Source organism: Paroedura picta, chromosome 7 (assembly GCF_049243985.1).
Source record: "Paroedura picta isolate Pp20150507F chromosome 7, Ppicta_v3.0, whole genome shotgun sequence".
Lineage (NCBI taxonomy): Eukaryota > Metazoa > Chordata > Lepidosauria > Squamata > Gekkonidae > Paroedura > Paroedura picta.
In genome coordinates, this window is record NC_135375.1 from 99,124,725 (window position 1) to 99,144,157 (window position 19,433).

General features: G+C 40.0%; 1 protein-coding gene across 13 annotated transcripts in view; it reads right to left on the bottom strand.

Moving 5' to 3' along the window:
* Positions 1-3,732: 3,732 nt before the first annotated feature.
* TEX15 (testis expressed 15, meiosis and synapsis associated) overlaps positions 3,733-19,433 on the bottom strand; it is a 45,437-nt gene continuing 29,736 nt past the window's right edge. For 5 of the 13 annotated variants that reach the window (XM_077345632.1, XM_077345631.1, XM_077345629.1 and 2 more), the window contains 3 exons: positions 13,929-18,856; positions 12,937-12,998; positions 3,741-6,905 (listed from right to left, as the gene is read on the bottom strand). In XM_077345632.1, coding sequence (XP_077201747.1) covers positions 5,801-6,905; positions 12,937-12,998; positions 13,929-18,856 — 6,095 coding nt within the window. In that variant the 3' untranslated portion in view covers positions 3,741-5,800. Of the gene's footprint in view, positions 10,789-12,936; positions 12,999-13,928; positions 18,857-19,433 lie in introns of all 13 variants that reach the window. The other 8 variants (XM_077345638.1, XM_077345637.1, XR_013232682.1 and 5 more) reach the window with 8 other exon arrangements.

Below are 19,433 nucleotides of genomic sequence, written 5' to 3' on the forward strand. Positions count from 1 at the left end.
GAAGTGCTTCTAAAAGGCCATGGCCAAAAATAAGGGTTGGGAATGGCTGCTTTCAATTATCGCTTCACCCGCAAAACAGTCATCGAGAATCCAGGCCTGTCATGGAGTGACAGATGCCCCTTGGTGGGGTGGCCACAGATCTTACGTTGCAATGCAGTGCGGGATTTTGGCAGAGTAACGAGTTTATATTCAGAAAAAAAATGCTATCATAGGTGAGTAACTTTAAAACAGTTTACTGATGAAGTATGAAGTGAATTACCCTTGAATTAAACATGTAAGTAACAACTTATCTGACTAGACTGCAAGGTTCATTTGTACAGCTGCCTTCTGACAGGGCTCCAACAGGTTTGTTTGTTTGTTTTTCAAACAGGGAGAAGGAATGTGCACACTGAAGAAAACTTAAGTCTATTCAATCAGTTGACTCAGACTTTTCACCTTTGAGCATATCCTAACTCACTCCATAAAAGCTAACAAACAAATAACATTTCTTTATTCATTCAATGCATAGTCCAACAGGTGTATAGCAGGTGTATAGTCCAACAGGATGCCAGCCTCCACATGGGACTGGGGATTCCCTGGAATTATAGTTCATTTCCAGGTTACAGATATCAGTTTTTCTGGAGAAAATTACTGTTTTGGAAAGTCAACTCTATGGCTTTGCATCTCACTGAGTTCCCTGTCCTCTCTAGGCTCCATCCATTAATCTTCAGGTGTTTCCCAAGCTGGATCTGGCCACCCAAACCCGTCACTAGTGACTGGTGGGAAACCTGAGAATCCTATTAGCAAGATTCTGAGAGAAATGTATTTATTGTACTAAGGATTTATTATTTCAGTTCACATGCCTTTATAATCCTTACAACTGCCCTGCATGCTAGAAGTACTTTTTCCCTAGTGTTGAAATGCAGAATAGGAGGACAAGGGGCTTGCCCATAGAAATGCCATTGTGTTGAGAATGCCTGAATTTTTTTTTGGGGGGGGGGGAAGGGCAGAGTCAAGGGAAGGAAGCGACTTCATCAAGGTATAATAAAAGAGAGCCCACCTTCAAAAGCAGCCATATTCTCCAACTGAACTCATCTATATAGCTTGAAAATCACTAATAATCCCAGCTCTCCAGTCACTAGCAGGAGGTTGGCAAAGATTTAAAATAGGTTCATTTTGATCAGATCATTTTTAGAGCATGCCCTACTAGTGCAGTTGGGTTCTCTTCCAGGCTTCAGGGTCCTCAGCAGCGCACAGCAACGCCTTGATTTTCTTTGTACTGAAATGTCAGGTGATATCATAATGGACCTCCAGGGGTACTCTACTGACTTTTCTCTCCCTATAGAAATAATGCCCATTTGTAGGTCAGTGGCACACCTGGAAATGTTACTAATCTTATCACCATTTATGTGCTTCTTTCTTCCCGCGGTACCCATGGAACTCCATTAGTCATGATTAACATTCTTATGACACCTAGTCTATTTCCAGTCCTCTAATCCCAGGGTTGCCACAGCACTACATGCGCTGACTTCATGGGCACACATCAGAATTTCTTGGCATCCTGAATGAAGGTTACAATTATCTGATAAATGGACATTTCCCATCTGATCCATTTTGATTTGATTTTGTCATGCTACTTTGTGTATTTTGTATTTTATCAATGCATATATCAAAAATTAAACCTTTGAGAAAGACTCGATATAGGTCAAAATGCATCTGATCTAAGTTGCAAGATTGTATGGTGTATATATATATATATTTGGCCTATGGGTTTGTGTATGTTTTTAGCCTTAAATTAATTAAGCTATGCACATTAATGTTTATATATATATATATTATAACCTATTTTCTAAATTGTACAGACACCCAACCTTTTAGCTCCTAGCCAATTCCAAGTAGGTATTTTGTTTACTAATCTGAACAGCCCTTACATGCTTCGTCCTCTCACCACGCCTATGGACTACCCCCCCCCCAGCCCCAGTAAAACTGTCAAGCGTTGACTGGTCCCCGGTGATAAAAAGGTTGGGGTCCACTGTTATAAAGGGTCCACCCATGGCAATCACAAGTATTGTCCATGTCCTGGGAAACCTCCAGGACCTTACCCAATGTTCTGTCCACACCAGACAAGAATATCACCTGCCTTCTAGATTTCTTTATTATACTCATACAATTTTATCAATCACATTGTTTTAGGGGCTACAGCACCCAGTCTTCACCAGAAGATGCAGATCTAGCTATTTAAGACACATACCAGAGCCCCTCTGTGTGTGTGTCTTGGTACCAATTTGTACATCCCTACACACTTGTAGGCTTCATCTCTTCCAGAAACACTGCATGTCATGAAGGTAGCTATATTTTTATTACCCCCCTATACTCCCATATTTTTGTTACCCCCCCTATACTCCCATCTCACCTCTGTCTTTTCTCTTGTGTGTATGCAAGATTGCAAGCTCCACTTTATTTTTCCACAAAGCAATTTATTTCTAACTGGTTTCTGTGAGAGTTTAAGAACCCTGGTATATACCCAGGTTGTTACCTACCTCTCACTATGTCTCCAAGTAAGTAACTAATCCCCCTATCTAAATTCATGAGATATCTAATTTGGGTAACCTATAAAACTATAACCATTATCCTGAATTGGGCTGGGGCAAGGTTGTGAAATAAGCATACGATATAACTAGCTCCTAGCCAGTGGCCTGCTGCATTTTATGCTAACTGGAAGTTCCAAATTATCATCCATCTCAGCACATTGCAACAATTGAGCCTTTAGAGAACTGAGGATTACTCAGAATGTAAAGGGATCCATCATTAACTGGGGACCACCCAATCTACCCAACACTGTAGCAGTTACAACATGTCACATAACTTGAAATGACCTGTTATCACTAAGGTTAGCAAACAAAAACCCATAGAACCTTCCAGTACTTAAGACAGTTTGACAGACTAGACCGTCTACAAGGTCTTGGCTGCAAGAGCCAGGCAATAGTAAAATGTTCCTTCCCAAATTATCGACACTATGGCATTCTGAAAGCACGAGGGAGATTATATTATGATCAGATTTTACAGCGACTGACAAAAGCTGATGTTATGTCAGAAGGGCATTATGGTAAGCAATTAAGGCGGCGAAACCTCAGTAAAGCGCAAAAGTCATTCGCTGCTAAGTGCCTACTAATACGCTTAAGTGCCATCTATCACAGTTGCTTATAACCATCATAAAATTAAAAACATTTTGCTTTATTTTGCTAATATTCTGACCAATCAATCCTTATTAGGATATTACTAAATAAAGACGCTGCAGGAATTATAAGATAACTGCATGTAAAATAATGATGTGAACCACCCTGAGCCACAAGGGGAGGGCGGCATAAAAATCTTTATATGTTATTCTATATATGGTACCAAATTCCACAGTGATGTGAATTTCTGTACACATCAATACTATAACAAGGTTTTATACAGCTTTGGCATATTTCATGTAAAACTTCATGACTATATACGTCACAATAGTGTACCTCAAGGACTCAAAGGTGTATTTAAGCACATTAATGTTATATCAGTGCCTGAAGTTAATGATTTCAGGGTATTGATTTATAAATCTCAACAGTTTGGATTAAGTTTTGTCCTTCCTACAGACTTTCAGGTTGTTTCAAAAGTAACAATATTTTTGAACATAAAAGTATGATGTACTTTAAGAATGAACACACTAATCATCAAGTATATTAAAACAGTTGTTTTTTTAATTTAAGGCTATCATGCACAAAATTAAAAAACGATATTTAACATTTTGCTGATATAAATACTAAGATTCAAAGAGAATTGTAAAAATATGAATACAAAAAACATTTCAACTCCAAAAATAATTTTACATGATACTATTTTCTCAATCCAGTCTTTTAAATTGTTATATTATGAAAATATTAAAACAAACATATATTTAATAAAAAGCTGGGACTTAAAACATCAACATTTGATGTATACAACACAGCAAAAAATCTGAATAAAAGACACAAACATGAAAAGCACAATTAGTACATAGGAAAAAATGTTTCTGGCATTTAAACAAACTGAATCCCCCTAGTTTTAGCAAGAACCTAACTGGCTGAAATCCAAGCAGAACCTGAAAAAGGCAAAAAAGGTTATTGGTGCATTAGGGGAAAAAAAAGAGTATTAGACTTCATGACCTGTACACATCTTGCTTATGCTTCATCAGGGGGAATCTGTGTGCTCATGTTACCAGAAAGTTCCCACTTCTAGCAACATTACCATGCAGATGCCACTGACGAAGCATAGATAAAGTATGTAGGTGGTCATCAAATCTATTAAAATATTTTCCAATTGCACCTGTCATCTCCCCAACCTGGTTTACTAGTGCTCTCTCGTTTGGACTTCTGTATTAGTTTTGAAATCAAGGCAGCCAAGAGTTACTGCTTTGTGGATCGATATGACAAACTGTCAACCTCAACAAATCTAGATGTTTCGAAGGAAGTCTGACAAAATAATGTCAGAATCAAGTACACACAGAAACTTAAAACCCCAGGGGTAAAACAAATGGGGTAAGAGCAGTCATCTTAAGCTGATTTACTCTTATTGAAAATACTGTTGAAAATATTACATAGCTGTCATTCAAGCAAGTCGATGTAAATATTTTAACTGAAGATGTAATGTTTCTTTATTAAAGATATATTGCAACTAAATACAAAAAAGCCATCATGGAAATTAGAGGTGAATCTTGCCAGGAAACTAAAAGTATGGAAAACACAGTCTTGGTGTTTTCTGTCCAGTTCTAGGGTGGCCAAACTGTGGCTCTCCAGACGTTCATGGACCACAATTCCCATGAATTCCTGTCAGTATGGGCTCATGGGAATTGTGGTCCATGGACATCTGGAGAGCCACAGTTTCGCTACCCCTAGCCATTCCAATCCTTAGCTGGAATGCTGCTTATACTACAACAGCACAAGGTCTAGCAGCTGCAGTCCACTTCTGATCACCAGGGATTTTAGTTTCTTCTCCACTGACCGATTGTGCTGAAATCTCCCATGTAGAACAGACAGAAAAGATGGTTTCTAGTCCTAATCACATCGGCCGCAATCACACACAAGAATTGTTTCAGAGCTAAACTGTTACCTCAGCGCACGTGTTTCTCAAGCCTGCATTTGTCAAGGCAGCAACTGAAAAGCTGGACATTCCCAAGCAAGGATGGCATGTGCATGTTCTGGTTACTGTTGCATTTGTGATACCCACAGATTCTTCCCGTCAATGAACTTTACTAGCAATTTTCTCCTAAGCAGTGTTACCTCTGATCAGATTGGAGGGGGAGGCATTTCTTGGGAGCAATCCACCTCCCCCTGGTTCTGCCCTGTAAATGTTTCTCCCTGGCATCAACATCACTATAAAAGGACAAATACTAAAGTAACAGTGGTGGTGGCTTCTGAGTTTTCAACTCACCCAAGGGCTACTGCAGTACCCTTGAAGTACACAAAGTAAAATGGGACCCAGTGTGTCCACTGTTACAAGTGCCCACTTCTCAGCAGTGATGCATGCAACCGAAAACTGTTGCTGTGCGTGCACTCCTGTGCCAGGAAAGGATGACATGCTGGTTTATGTATTACTTTCCTCATGCTGCTGGTGTTCACAGGATGCTGCTCCCCAAGGAGAAATTTCCAGCATCTAGACTAGCACAGAATCAGATCTATGTCTCATAACAGAGTTCTGACTGGGTTACTATTTTATTTAGTAGTATTCCTTTGTTCGAGGTAAGCGCTAAAACACATGTTCTACAAGCTGAAATGTTACTAAGGACATAGTGAAGAATTGCAGAGATTCACAAGCTAATAGTGGAAGAATAGGGATAAGCAGCTTGTGCTACAGGATGCCTTTCTGGGTGCCATGATGGCCATTGCTGACAGTTGTATGGAAAGGACACTGTAGAGTTGAAATAGTTGTGCCCTGGGTAGGTCTGTGCAAAGTTAAGCCTCTGCAACTCCCCAGCTCCAAAATTAGTATAAGACTGGGAATAAAACATACTGGACTGTGTGTTATATACCATGCTGGTAGCTGTAAGCATGGTTGGAGTTAGTTGGTGCATTTCATAAGAACTGAACTCCTGATACGTCTGAGTAACTTGGTGACAAGTGCTACCAGTTTGATAGACGTGCCAAGAGTAGGAGGGATAGACTGCCCCGTAAGTGTGAACAGAATAACTATGAATGTGAGGTGTTTCCTCTATATGTTCATTTTGACCAAAAGCAGAACATTGCACAGAGGTATGGGTATTTTCGGTGGACACTGGAGCTGAACGCAAAGACTCCAGTTCCATGAATTTATTTAATTCAGGGATTGCTGAAGAATCTGAATTACAGGCTGATGGACAGTTGGCCACAGATTCTTCATACGTCTCTCCACTGCTATCCAAGTCCAAAGGTATGGCTGTGCAACAACTAGGGGTCAAACCTGGAGCATTCCCCTTAACATCTTGTTTCAGATCATGGTGCTGATCTAGTGGGGGTAGCACAGAGCTATCACCACCATCTAATTTTGCTACTGAAGTCAGAGAGTCCTCAGGGGAATTCTGTGGGGATCCATCTTTGTTTGGAGATACAGCTAAACCTTTGCCTCTCTCATCACAGGATAATAAGCACTCTGGGTTATTCTCTTTTGAACAATCACACCCATTTTCATTGAGGTCTTTTAGATCACCTGGATTTTTCTGATTGTCCAGTGTATTTGGATTAATTAAAGCAGGACTGGGAACACTTGGTGAAAACTCAATACCGTCCAAGGGAACAGCAGCTTTCAAACCTTTTGGACATGAAGGTGAGAGAGACGGCCTGTTTCTCAGACACTCATCTTTTTTATTCCAGGTACCGTCAGTGGAAATCCTTACCTGTAGTTCTTCTCCTTCTAGAGACTTAAGTCTTCCACCCTTTCTATAAAACAAACATATCTTTAGTTTCTAAGAAATTTCAAAACACAACATAGCAGTTATTTTCTAGGTTGTCATAGCATTTGTTTGAATGTAAGAAACAACCTACTATTATACACAAAAAACATTATTGGACACAACTGTAACTTGTAGGCAAATACAGGATGACCTAGTCACATTTGAGAAAATACTATATATGTAACATTGTAACATGGGAGGGTATACATATATAAACAGTACTTTGGGGGAGAAGGAGGGGAGGTGGCCTTGGAAGGACCATGGGGGCAAAGAAACAAGATCCATACTATGTAAGTCATCAGCCCATCCTTGCATATGCTGTGATATATATTCAACAGCTGTTGTCTTTGGTAAAGGTTGAGTTCATCTGTGGAAAGAGAGGTCTGCTCGTGTATGGAAGGGGGACACATCATTCCAGTGCTGTAGTATTAGTACTCTGGGCACACATGTGATACATGGAATTCATTATCATTGACCAGGACAATGCTGTTGTCATGATTGGGGGGGGGGGACAAGACTGCAGAGTGATTTCTAAAACTAGGTTTACTCCAAATGCAAATTTCTGCTTAAAATGGCATCATTAATGGGCATTCCCACATCCAGTGCATGAAGGATTCTGAATGATATAGGAAGGTGGTAAGGCTGGAAAAATGAGGCAAATGAACATAGTCTTTAATTCATTGACACTTCACAGGGGTTCTAGGCAGCTTGACCAAATTCAGAGGTAAGGCCATATTGCCAGTCAGATCTATTGGAAAGTTTAAAAGGTATTCTGTAGCACACTAAGTTCTGTAACCTGACTTATACTGAAAACATTTTTCAGCCCAGTCTTTCCATATAACTGAATGGACCACAATTTATGAAATTCAGGTTGAGACATAAGATCAGGCTGATGTGAACAAATGGGTCAAAATGAAATGTTTTCTCAAGTGAATACCATACAACTCTGACCACAATAGTGCAAAAAGTCTTTGCTATTCTATGAAGATAAACAGACTCTACTGATATATTTGACATACCTAAACTTTCATGTATCCACTTTTGGCTGGGCGCCTATGAGGCAAGGCAAAGTGAGGCCATAAACCAGGAAGCAGGTGTAGCAGGACCCCAGTTGCAGAACCCTGGACAGCTCCAAGGCTAAACTTTGGAGGCAAACTGCACTCTTGTATACTGAGGAAGGCCTTGAATACCCTTATCAGGTTCAGTTTTTTCTGAGACAATGAATGCGTAATTTTTTTTATATTGAGTCAGGCTTTGGATCCATCTAGCTTGCTACTGTGTGACTAGCTACTGTGTGACTCATGAATATCAGTGCTGTGTAGTAGTAACAGTGTCCAACTAGGTTCTGGGAGTTCAAATCTTCATTCTGCCGTGAGAGTTTAACTGGGTGACCCTGACCGAGTCACACGCTCTCAGTCTAGCCAACTTCAGAGTTGCTGGGAGGATAAAATGGAGGCAAGGAAGATGGGGATCTGCACTGGAGGAGAAAGGCCAGGTATCTTAACACAGCCCGCAGCGAATAAAGCCATAAGGGCTTTGTGGGAGGAGTTAGGGCGGGCTCTGTCCGGGATGAGGAAGGGTGCCGATTGGCCCCTTCCTCTGGACAGACCATCAGCCGGGCTAATTGGCAGGCGCGAAGCCGATTCCCGCCCTGCCGACAAGGGAGCAACAGCGAACTGCGCGGAGCGCACCTCGCAGTTGCTCTCTTGCTGGCAGCCTGACGCGGTGAGAGGCGCTTTGCGCCTCTCGCCGCGTCAGGCTGCCGCCCGAGGGAGCCCCCGCCAGCTGCGCTCTGCGCAGCTGCCAGGGGCTCCCTGCGGGGAAAGGCTAGCACCCATTGTATTTAGACATACAATGGGCTTTGCCTCTAGTAAATGAATAAACAAGTAAATAGACCATCCAGAATCTTAGACAGAAAGGTCTTTTTTCAAACAAGCCATCTGGCTTTCAAACAAGCCAACTGAAGATTAAACTGAGAATTTCTGAAGCAAACTAGGTGTTCAGCTATTGCCAACATCTGTGCATAAAGAACACTTCCTTAAAAGAACACACTGCTAACATCCTTGTAGTCCTCTCTGGCTCTGTGGGGAAAGTTAAGTCAGGCCTTCAAGGGGCCCTGTGAAACACCTGGAGGGGGACAGGTGGGTTTCTGGCTCTGGATCCTTAAACTGATGGGAGGTGGCACTTTTAATATATAGTTACAGCATCCCTTCCCTGTGCAACACTGAGTAGAGCCACAACACTTTGGTAACACTGAATTCCCTCCATGGATTGATGCTGGTGGTTCCTCTCTAAGACTATTTTATCTGACCATTGAAACATCTCTAGCTACACTGATTAACTAGCTGCCTAATTATTAAACTATTGTACCTCATCTTTTGTTGATTCCCCAATTTGAATTAAGAGGAAAAAGTTACTTTTCCCCATTATAATTGACAGTGATTACATTTCTGTCGGTCTATGAATGCCTGGGACATATGTTTATTATTTTCTGGAAAATATACAGCTATATGGATTGCATAAACATAAATATCAGCTCCACAATCCTTACTTTTGGGTTGGATCTTTCCTGCAGATCCCACATTCATACTGAGGGCCCTTACATCTGGCGCAAGGGGAAAATCTCTTGTGTCAGAAGAAGACTCCTTGAATTGGGGGAAGGTACCACCATTAGCAAAACTGTTCTGCAGGATCTACCCTATATACTCACGTATAAACCTAGTTTTTCAGCACCTTTTTCACACTGAAAAAGCCCTCCTTGGCTTATACGTGGGTATATACGTGGGTATATAATTGAAATAAAAGTCTACTCCAGTCAGCCAATCATTGCATTGCCTTTTGCAAATGTGTACTGCAAGCTGAGCTTGCTCTGACTTGTGTTTCTTTTAAAAGTTGATTTTTACAGTTCTTTATTTCAGTGTTTTGTTCTGGCGGGGCACTGCAGTTGTAGATAGAGTTGTCCATTATCCCAGTTTGGTAGCTGTTGTACTTGTAGTAGATAGCCAAATTCAGGTACTGTTGTTCTGCTTTTGTTTGCTGGCCTGGTGGGCACTGTTTGGTTCTCTTGCCAGAGCTGTTCTCACAGAGCAGTTCTGTCAGAGCTCTCTCAGGGTGTCTGGCATCAGGAGAGGATGGGAAGGAAAGTGTATGCTGTTTTGAGACTCCTTTGGTTAGTAAAAAGCAGGGTACAAAAATCAGCAACTATTCATCCTCTTGACTTTGTATTTGTGGGGAGGCTGGATGGGAGAGCCTGTGATGACAGAGCAGTTTCCACCCTCGGCTTATATGCGAGTCAATAAGTTTGCCCAGATTTGGTGATAAAATTAGGTACCTCGGTTTATATGCGGGTCGGCTTATATGCAATTATATAGGGTATACTTTCTTCTCGCCTGGTATCAGAGTATATTATTGTATCATGGTGAAAGTACCCCAGTCTCAACAGTCTCCAATGTGCATGACATGGTCAAAGAAGAGGTAGATTTACTCAATGCACATACTGATTGAATAAGGAATTATATTTGTAGACTCAACTAGTACAATTGATAATCCTTCAAATGGGAGTAGTGTCAGTGGTGAATCAACAGTGTAACCATTCAAATGTAATGTCTACTGTCTTTATACTCAACAAGCCTTATATCTTCCTTGAATAGAAAACTTCTAGATAGAGCTGTTGAACAAGAATTAAGATTATAAATGGAATTAATTAATTAGTCAGCTGCAACAAGGAAAGTATGGAAGGAAGAGCTAGGGAAACAAAGAAAGTAGACTGGAGCCCTTTCCAAAAGCAACAGAGAGCTGCATCTGTGTTTGGTAAAGTTCTGATACTACCTGGTGGCTGTTCAGTAGACCTCTCAAAGGCAACACTCTTTCTGCCAAACAAGAGTACACAAATCATATGTAACGGGAGAACAGAAACTAGAATTTGCTTAAAATTTAATGTATCCCTTTGCTCACTTAAAAACAAACATCTAAGGCTAACATCTAGAAACCTTCACAAAGATGACTCAAGGAAATTATTTTACTACAGAACTCAGATTTGTGAAGAAATTACTTTATGAAGTCCTATATTGGAAAGCACTGGAGTAAAAAAGTTGGTGAATTCATATGAGGAGGCCCATATGTAACTTCAAAACTAAAATACAGGAGATGATTATTAAAACAAAATTATGCAAGGTTAAAGAAGATGGTAAAAACCATAATGGACTTTCTTCAACCAACCAACTATACCTAAGCATGTTATACATAAAACCTCTAAAGAAAAAGCAAAACAATAAGAAGATTTAAGCAGAAATTTTTTAACCTGCATGAAGTTTGAAAAAACAAACAGTATTCTGTGACTCAAAGTAAAAAGGACATACATTATATCTTATAAATGAAAGTGGATATCCAGTATTTACTGTTGCTAGTGTTTAGTCTGCAAAGGATTTCTGTGTTTCTCTGAATCTTTGTATTTTGGTTTGATCACACACATTCAAGTTCAGTACTTAATTTCTCATGTACTTAATTTCCGTGAGCCTCAATTTCCCTGAACCGCCCTATATCCCCCGCACTTAATTTCCCTGAACTGCCCTATATCCCCCGCAGGGCTTTACGCTCAGTGTGGGAGAATCTCCTGATCATTCCTGGCCCTAGAGAAGCGCACCTGGCCTCGACCAGGGCCAGGGTCCCTACCTGGTGGAATGAGCTCCCGGGTGAGCTGCGGGCCCTGCAGGACTTACCAGCTTTCCGCAGGGCCTGCAAGACGGAGCTCTTCCGCCAGGTTTTTGGTTGAGATCAGCGAATGAGTGCCAGCATTCCCCCCCCCCCCCCGGACCTAGTAAGTTAGATCTCCTCCCCACCCTCCCTGCCGCTCTGACAGCAGGGGATAGGAATAATGAGAGCTTCCGCCATGTTGGGATTGTTTTTAAAGTCTTTTAATGGGTATTTTAATGGGGATAGGACTATTATGACCCGCCACGAGCCTACGGAGAGTGGCGGGAAATAAAAATAAATAAATAAATAATAATAATAACGTAATAAATAAATGTCCTGATGACTTGCACATGAATGTGCAATTTGAGTCCACTGACAATCCCTAATTTGAAAGTTATAGCAGGTCTGTCTGATCTGAGGTCTTTCATTCGCTGTGGTCAGTGATGGAACATGTATATTTAACCAACTCCGTTGTTTTGCTAGGAGTTTCACTCAAGTCAAAACAAATGCTTCTAATAAAGGAAACATTCACAAGTTCTTATTAACAATTAACACCAGCAAAGGCAACTGAGCTCCAAAACTGGTGATGTAAAATTTTCAGAAATCTGGTGTAGGATAAATATGTGGAAAAAAATTAAACATTTTCTTTTTTACTGAATGTAATTTGCTGCAGCAGTTAAGTATGGACTAACTGGCATATTTATAAGATTGAAAATCTGAAATGTGTTACAGTGCAACCTTAAGCTGAGTTACCTTTTTCTAAGTTCATGGGCACTTAACTTTCTACAAGCAAAACTGCACATACACCCCAAGAGATGCCACTGAGAACAGCCAACTGTTGCACCCTATGGTATCTTGGCCCTTTTCACCCATCCTCACTCATTTTTGTTAATTTCATAAGATTCCTCAAGCATTCCAATGCAAAAAATTAGAAAAAAAGGCCTTTGGGGGAAAATATAATAGAGTCCCCCCCCCTCCCCTTCCCCTGCTTGAGCTTTAACATCTTTATCCAGAACGCCAGTTGTAGATGCAGCAATGTGTCTGTATTCCACAGAACCAGTCAAGAAGCTCAGCACAAAACAGGCACGGGTACAGATATAAAGTATTTCATCATTGTTTAGTCCTTGTTCCTTTACTCCAGTTGGTGCAGCCCTTTGCTCTTTTCCCATAAAATAAATTTAGAGTAATTTATTCTGAACTCTTTAGGCTTCTGCTAGTTCACGTGAGTTCAATTCAAGATGGCCTGTTCCTTGAATGAAAGGCATTAACATTATGAAACAATACACATGCCAGAGACTGCTGTTTTATCAATTCAGTACTGATACCTCATGTTCTTGCAGATTTCCTTTTCTTGTTTCTTTTTTGTGGTCGCCAATGAAGCAACAACCTAAGAGGTAAAAAAAATTACAATTGTAATTCTGATATGATGATTCTTACACCCATTATTTCCGTTACCAGTTTTCAAAATGCGCTCAACATTTCTGGTTTCTTATTCCAGTCAGCGCCATCCTCATAAGAACTGTAGCAAGGCCTGTTAAACGAAAGTCACAGCAATGACTGGAAACCATTACATTATTTTTAACCAGAAACTTATAAGGAAAACGGCTAAAATTAGAGAACTGGTCAATTGGCCACCTATTTGATAAGTACATGCTAGCATTCCATAGGTATAACTCAGGGAAATTCACTTAAATTCTATAAAGCCAAGCATGTTCTTTTTTATTTGCTGGTTGATGCTATCCAAAAGCAAAAAGAACAAGGATGTAAAATTTGGGATATTCTATTATAAAATGCATGGACAAAATGACTACTGCTTCAGAACAGGTTTCTCAACCCAAGGGACTGCCTCTCTACCTATGTCCCCCCCAAAAGAGTTATGCTCAGCAAATTCCAACAAGCTAGTGGTCCCTGGTCCAGAAATTTCCTCATCCTGCCTGATGTAAAGTCCTTATTCCCCAATGAACAAAACAACTTTTGGTGGTGATTATTATTATGACTATTATGATTATTATTCAATTTATTGCCTGCCACTCCCGGAACCAGCTCATGGCAGGTTACAAATGTCCAGTCAAACCCCATAACAATAAAAACAGAACAACATGGCAGTAAAACTTCCCCAACCTCCTTCCCCCCCCCAAAAAAAAACAAGGGGGGGGAATGAAGAGGGTCATGATGACAACTGACTGCTGGGGCTCCACAGGTGGGGCTCCACATATCTTAGTTGAGTCCTTAATTCAACACAATCCAATAAAAGGATGCTTCAGTATAGCAGTCCTCCAAAATTAAATTAAAAAAAAAAAAAGCTGTGCAGTCTTACCTTTTGCTTTTTACTATCAGAAGAATCATTCTTCTCTTCGCAGTCACAGGGATTGTCTTCTGAGGTTATGGCAGCAGGCCTCTTGTGTTTCATGCTGTTACTCCCATTTGCATCTGTATGTCTTCTTATATCTTCTTGTTTTTTCAAACGACGTGATTTTCTCCAGTTTTTAAGCATTTGACATATGACCAAATGAAGAGGCGGTTTTTGTTGTTTGGTACAGATATATTTCATATGCTCAATGGTTTTCAATATTTTCATAACATGGGCCATTTTTCCTAAATCCTTTCTGTCGGCCAACAGCAATTTTTCTAGAAGTGAATAGAATTGTTCATAATTGTATTCCAGTTCAGAAATAGTACTCCCGTAATTCAGAGCGACAGTGTATGGCACCAAGTCAACACACATGCAAATAGAGGATACCGATGTTTGTAGGTACTTTCTTGTTTCCAAAAGCTCTTCAAGCTCTCTCATAAGAAGATGGCGTGCATAGGAGCAGTTTAAGCTTTCTGCATAGTCGTAAACAACATTCAATTCATCCTGAAGGTCAGAGATGGCAGACTCTATATTTTCTAAAAGGTTATCTTTCCGATAACTAAAGGAAGCCATTTTCTGTTGGCAAAGGAAGAGTTCATTTACAAGTGATAAATCGCACCATAGTAAACTTCGAAATCTTGGCTCATCTTCTTTTCTTGCTATTGAATTTTGAAGGAAGCACAGTGTTTCATGCACCATGGCCAGGTCCGTGTAAACCTCAACAGCTTCCGGTTTTAAACGAATGGCCCTCAGGCCGCTGCTTTCCATGAAATTAAGCACGTTTTCCTTTGTGATCAAAACACGATCCACATCCTCTTCTTGTATAATCTGAAAGTACTTTTTCAGGACTTCTAGCTGTTCTATGCATCTGCACTGGTGCTGCCTCAACTTTTCAATATTTAAATATTGAGCTTCATCTAGTATTTCTCCAATACAAATCTCGGGATATGAAATGAGTTGATTTCCAATGTCATAATTTGCCCCTCCATCTACCTTTTTATAACTGCAAAGCTTTTCTACAGATTTGCTCTGGATGTGTTCTTCCGAAACACAATGGAAGTTTCTTTCAAGTTTATTCTCATAGATTTCATATAGTTTAGGAAGGGCGGCTTCATATATTTTTAGCATTTCTCCTTCCCTACTTTTAAAATCTCCATTTACAAATATGGGTCTTTCTCTCAAAATACAACTTACAGCAGCATTAAAAAATATGTGTTCTAATCCAATGAATGATGACTTTATATTACCCTCTTCACATGTCCTTATAAATTCTATCTTTGTAGAAATAATATCCATTATAATCCCAAGGTGTTCCATTTTTTCAGTGCCTAGAAGAACGCTTGACAGACTCCTACATGTGTTTATTAAATCCACTGTAGTTTTTCTGGCATTTTCTAAATCTTCTACTGTATCTCCATAGTTAGCTCCACAAATATATGGTTCAGAAAGGAAAAACTCAGACAAAAGGGAATTACTTTGCACTGCTGCTTCACATTCCTTAATTTCTCGTCTCAATTTCAGTAAGCAATAGTAAGATTTATTTTCCAGTCTTGTGATCTCAAATTTGTCCACTAATTTTTTGTGGTGGCTTTGTAACTCATTAAGAGCACTGTATTTTAGACTCCTCTGAAAAGCAGGATAGAAATTTGACTGTTGCTGATAACCTGACTGGCCACCAAACAACTCAAAACACTGTGAATCATCAAACCAAAGCAAGCTACGGAATGTATGCTTACCCTGCAAATACCTCCTCTTATTCTCCAGAAATTCCACAGTCTCCATTATAATTTGTAACTCCACAAGTGACTCAATGGCACAAGGTTTTAATTTAGCTCGCATGCTTTTTTCTGCATTTTCCATTGACACCAAGACCTGTTCGAAAGAACAGTCCTGCTTTTCTTCTAAAGCTCTGATGAACAAAGGAAGAATGTTTTTGCAAACTATAATTTGTTCTTGTAACAGATTTAAACATGAGGTTTCATCTGCCTTCTGCAAAATTTCTGATATTTGCGCAGCAAAACTAGTGATGGTGTTGCAGTTGTTAGAACAATCACTTGAAAGGCCTCTGTCCCTTGTCAAGACATTATCATGGGCACAAGGTGAAATGGTAGTTACAGTAATACCTTCCTGCCTTGAATCTCCTCTTAACGACGACATAGAATGACACTTTTCATGGCTTGTTCGGGAAGTCTCTTTGTTTGTAGACTCCTTTCTACATGTGACTTGACTTGTTTGTATCAGATGACCATTAAGCCTCTCAATATTATTTTCCGATTGCATTACAGGTTTGGCCAATGATTTACATCTCTTATTCTCATATAATTCTTGCCCCTCTAATAGCTTTTCAGAACAGATTTTCTCCAGATTCCTTTCTGAGAAATTATTTGTCTTTGTTTTGCATCCAGAACCATGAATTTGTGGAGTTAGCAGAGCCTGTTCTCTAGAATCAGGTCTACTTTTTAATACAGGTACTAATGCAGGTGATAAATCACAAGCTTGTGTCCTGTCAACACTCATGCTTAAGTCGTTTTGCAGTGATGGGGTTCTGTTCCCAGCTTCTGTTTCATTACCACTGAAAATGAGGGGTGACTTGGAAATTTCATGTGGCTTAGAAGGCTCTAGCTTTCCTGAAGATTCCTCAACTGACTTGTCAAGTGTGACTGTACCCATCTTTACATTAGACACAAAAGCATCTGCAGCTGCTTCTAAGTCTGCATGACAGATATTTAACTCCTCAGTCCCAGTCACTACATTTAAATGGTTTGCAATATTTTTGTTTGCTTCAGAGCTGAGCTCCTGCTTTGTGCTTCCCATGAAGGGAGAAATATGTTCTTGGATATTATTTTCTGACACCACATTGGTGAAAGCCTCTTGCTCACTAGTCACTTGGCTTTCACTAAGTTCCACGATATCAGATAGCTCATGCTCTGTTACTCTATTATTGCTGCTACAAGGCATGCCTGAAACTGAAGTAGATGTTACAGAACGATCCAAATCTAAGGCTCCAGAGGGACCTTCATAAGCATTCAAGAAACTGCTTGTCATATCCTCTTTACTTTCAATGTGACTTTCTAATTTGCTGCTTGTTTTTTCACCTGCTTTTCTCATTTCTATAGGAGAGGAAAGCATGCTTATCTGAGGGTTTTTCCTCTCTGTAAAACAAGCAGCCTTTGTTTGGACAGACACGACATTGGAACTTGCACAATCAGAACTTTTGAGTAAGTTACTCAGTACGATTTTTTGTCCCTTTGAGTCATTTCTTTTCTTCTTTGCTATATTGGCCAAGATTTTTAAATATTTCTGAACACTCTTCTGTGCTTTCTTTAAGTGAAACATCACTCCATGTATTTTTTGAGACAGAGGTTTGTTTTTACACGATGATGCCTCGGTGTTAAGAGTGTGCAAAACATTCTGAATATGCTTTTCAGATTGTTCAAATGTTTCAAATTGTCTCTTAGTTAATGGATGAGTCATTCTAGGTAAGCGGTGGATACTCGGTAATTTCTTTTGGCGATAAATTCTCAGATTTTTCTGGCCTGGTGTATCTTTTTCCTTTTTTCCCTCTTGGTGCCACTTAATACCGTTTTTTTGTCCTGAAAATTTAGTTAGAAACTTCACCATTCCCGTCCTCATACTGAGAGAGCTATGATGGGGATATAATGTGTCAGTTACTGTAATTTGTAAGTCAGGCCTCACATATATGTTACACATTTTTGTTGCTTTTTCCCCCACATCTGTTTTTTCCTCGCATGAACACTCTTTTAGTTCCTTCAGAGAAGTACTTTTTGAAATCTCTGTATTGGGACTGCGTTTTGCTAACAGAATCTCCCAATCCATACGATCTTGTAAATACTGATATTCAAGGTCACTAGACACCTCTGTGAGATTATGTAGGTTCTGTGGTATTGAGACACATTTCTTATATCCCTCAGACAAAATCTCAGGCTCACTATTAACTTCTAAGTCTGGGGTATTAATGTCCACGGACTTCACTGCCAATTCCTGTTCAAGTATTTCTGGCATAGTGTTTTGAGATAAACTATCATTCGATGAACCTACATTTTCATTTGTAGAGTGAGATGTGTTCTCAAACTGAGAATGCTTAATTTCTGCATCCTTCATACCTGCCAAAGGTCCCTGATTAGAGGTGAGCAATGTAAGGGCAGTGTCTTCTGTCAGCAGGTCTGTGTCCATCCGGTTTTTTACATCATCTATACATCCCTCTAATTTTTTAGATGTATTTTCTTCTGATGAGGAAACTATTTGTGTATTAGTCTTTTCAGGAATTTCATTCATGACAGATTTTCCAGAGTGTGCCATCTCCTGGAGTTTTTTGGGGTCATTAAGGAGTAAAGGTTCCTTGGGGTCAGGCCATGGTAAGTTTAAAGTGGCAGACATTTTAATTTCTGTTTGATATTTTAGCTCCTTCTCACACTGCAAGTTCCCATGAGAGAGTTGCTCTCCATTTTGTTCCCCTGGGTTTTTTCCTTTTCTTAGCCTAGGATCCTTAATCGATTTAGAAGTAATTGTTGTGCTTAATTCACCAAAAATAACTGAAGCATCCTTTGGGTTCTTACTACAGTTTCCCACGTGGTCACTTCTTGCATCTCTGTTGCAATCCACACCAGGCACACAATTAAAATCCCATACAGCTGTGTCTATCTGCGCTGAATCCCATCGTCCAGGTAACTGGTGTTGAATTTTACTACCGTGGGTTTCAGCTCCAGGGATATTCCAGTTGAGCGCAGTTTCAGACAAAGAAGGAACTTCTACACATATATTATTATTTGTGACACAGTTTTGGGGCTTGTGGAAATGCTCATAGATAAGCTTGCTGTCACCTATCCTTGTGACTATTGTACAGTTTTCCAGGAGGAGGGCTGGGCCCCTTCCTGCAAATGCAAGAACACAAATGAGAAAAAAAAAACTTTACTAAGTTACAAGTTCTTTTCCATTTTTGTAAATACTCCCATGACCAATCTATCCAAAGTTCTAAGGCAATCCAAAGTTCTAAGGCAAAATGAGTCTGCACTGAGGAGAATTCTCTAGCCAACATCTGATGCAATTCTTCCTTCTATGTGTTTCTTAAAAATCCAGAAGCCTAAGTGCATCAGACAGGGACTGGGAAGCTAGTTTTCACAAATCAGCAAAATTTGTCACAAGAAGGAAGGGAGGAAAGGTTCCCTTTAGCAGGGTGCAGCAAACTGACCGCATGGCTTCAATTTATTTCACATCCTTCTCTAAAAGTTGCCTTCTGAGAAACATGATTGCTCAAAGGAACCCAAGCTTCACTCCTCTTTATCTCATGGATTCATCCCACAGATAGACCACCATGGTAGTTTCCAGACTCTAATTCTGGGGGTGGCAGCAGTATGTACAGCTTCTTTTTTGATGTTCTTGTTAAAACATGATGTGCTAAAGAAGGTATAAGGTGGCGTGGCTTAAATACTAGACCCAATTGCCAAACTA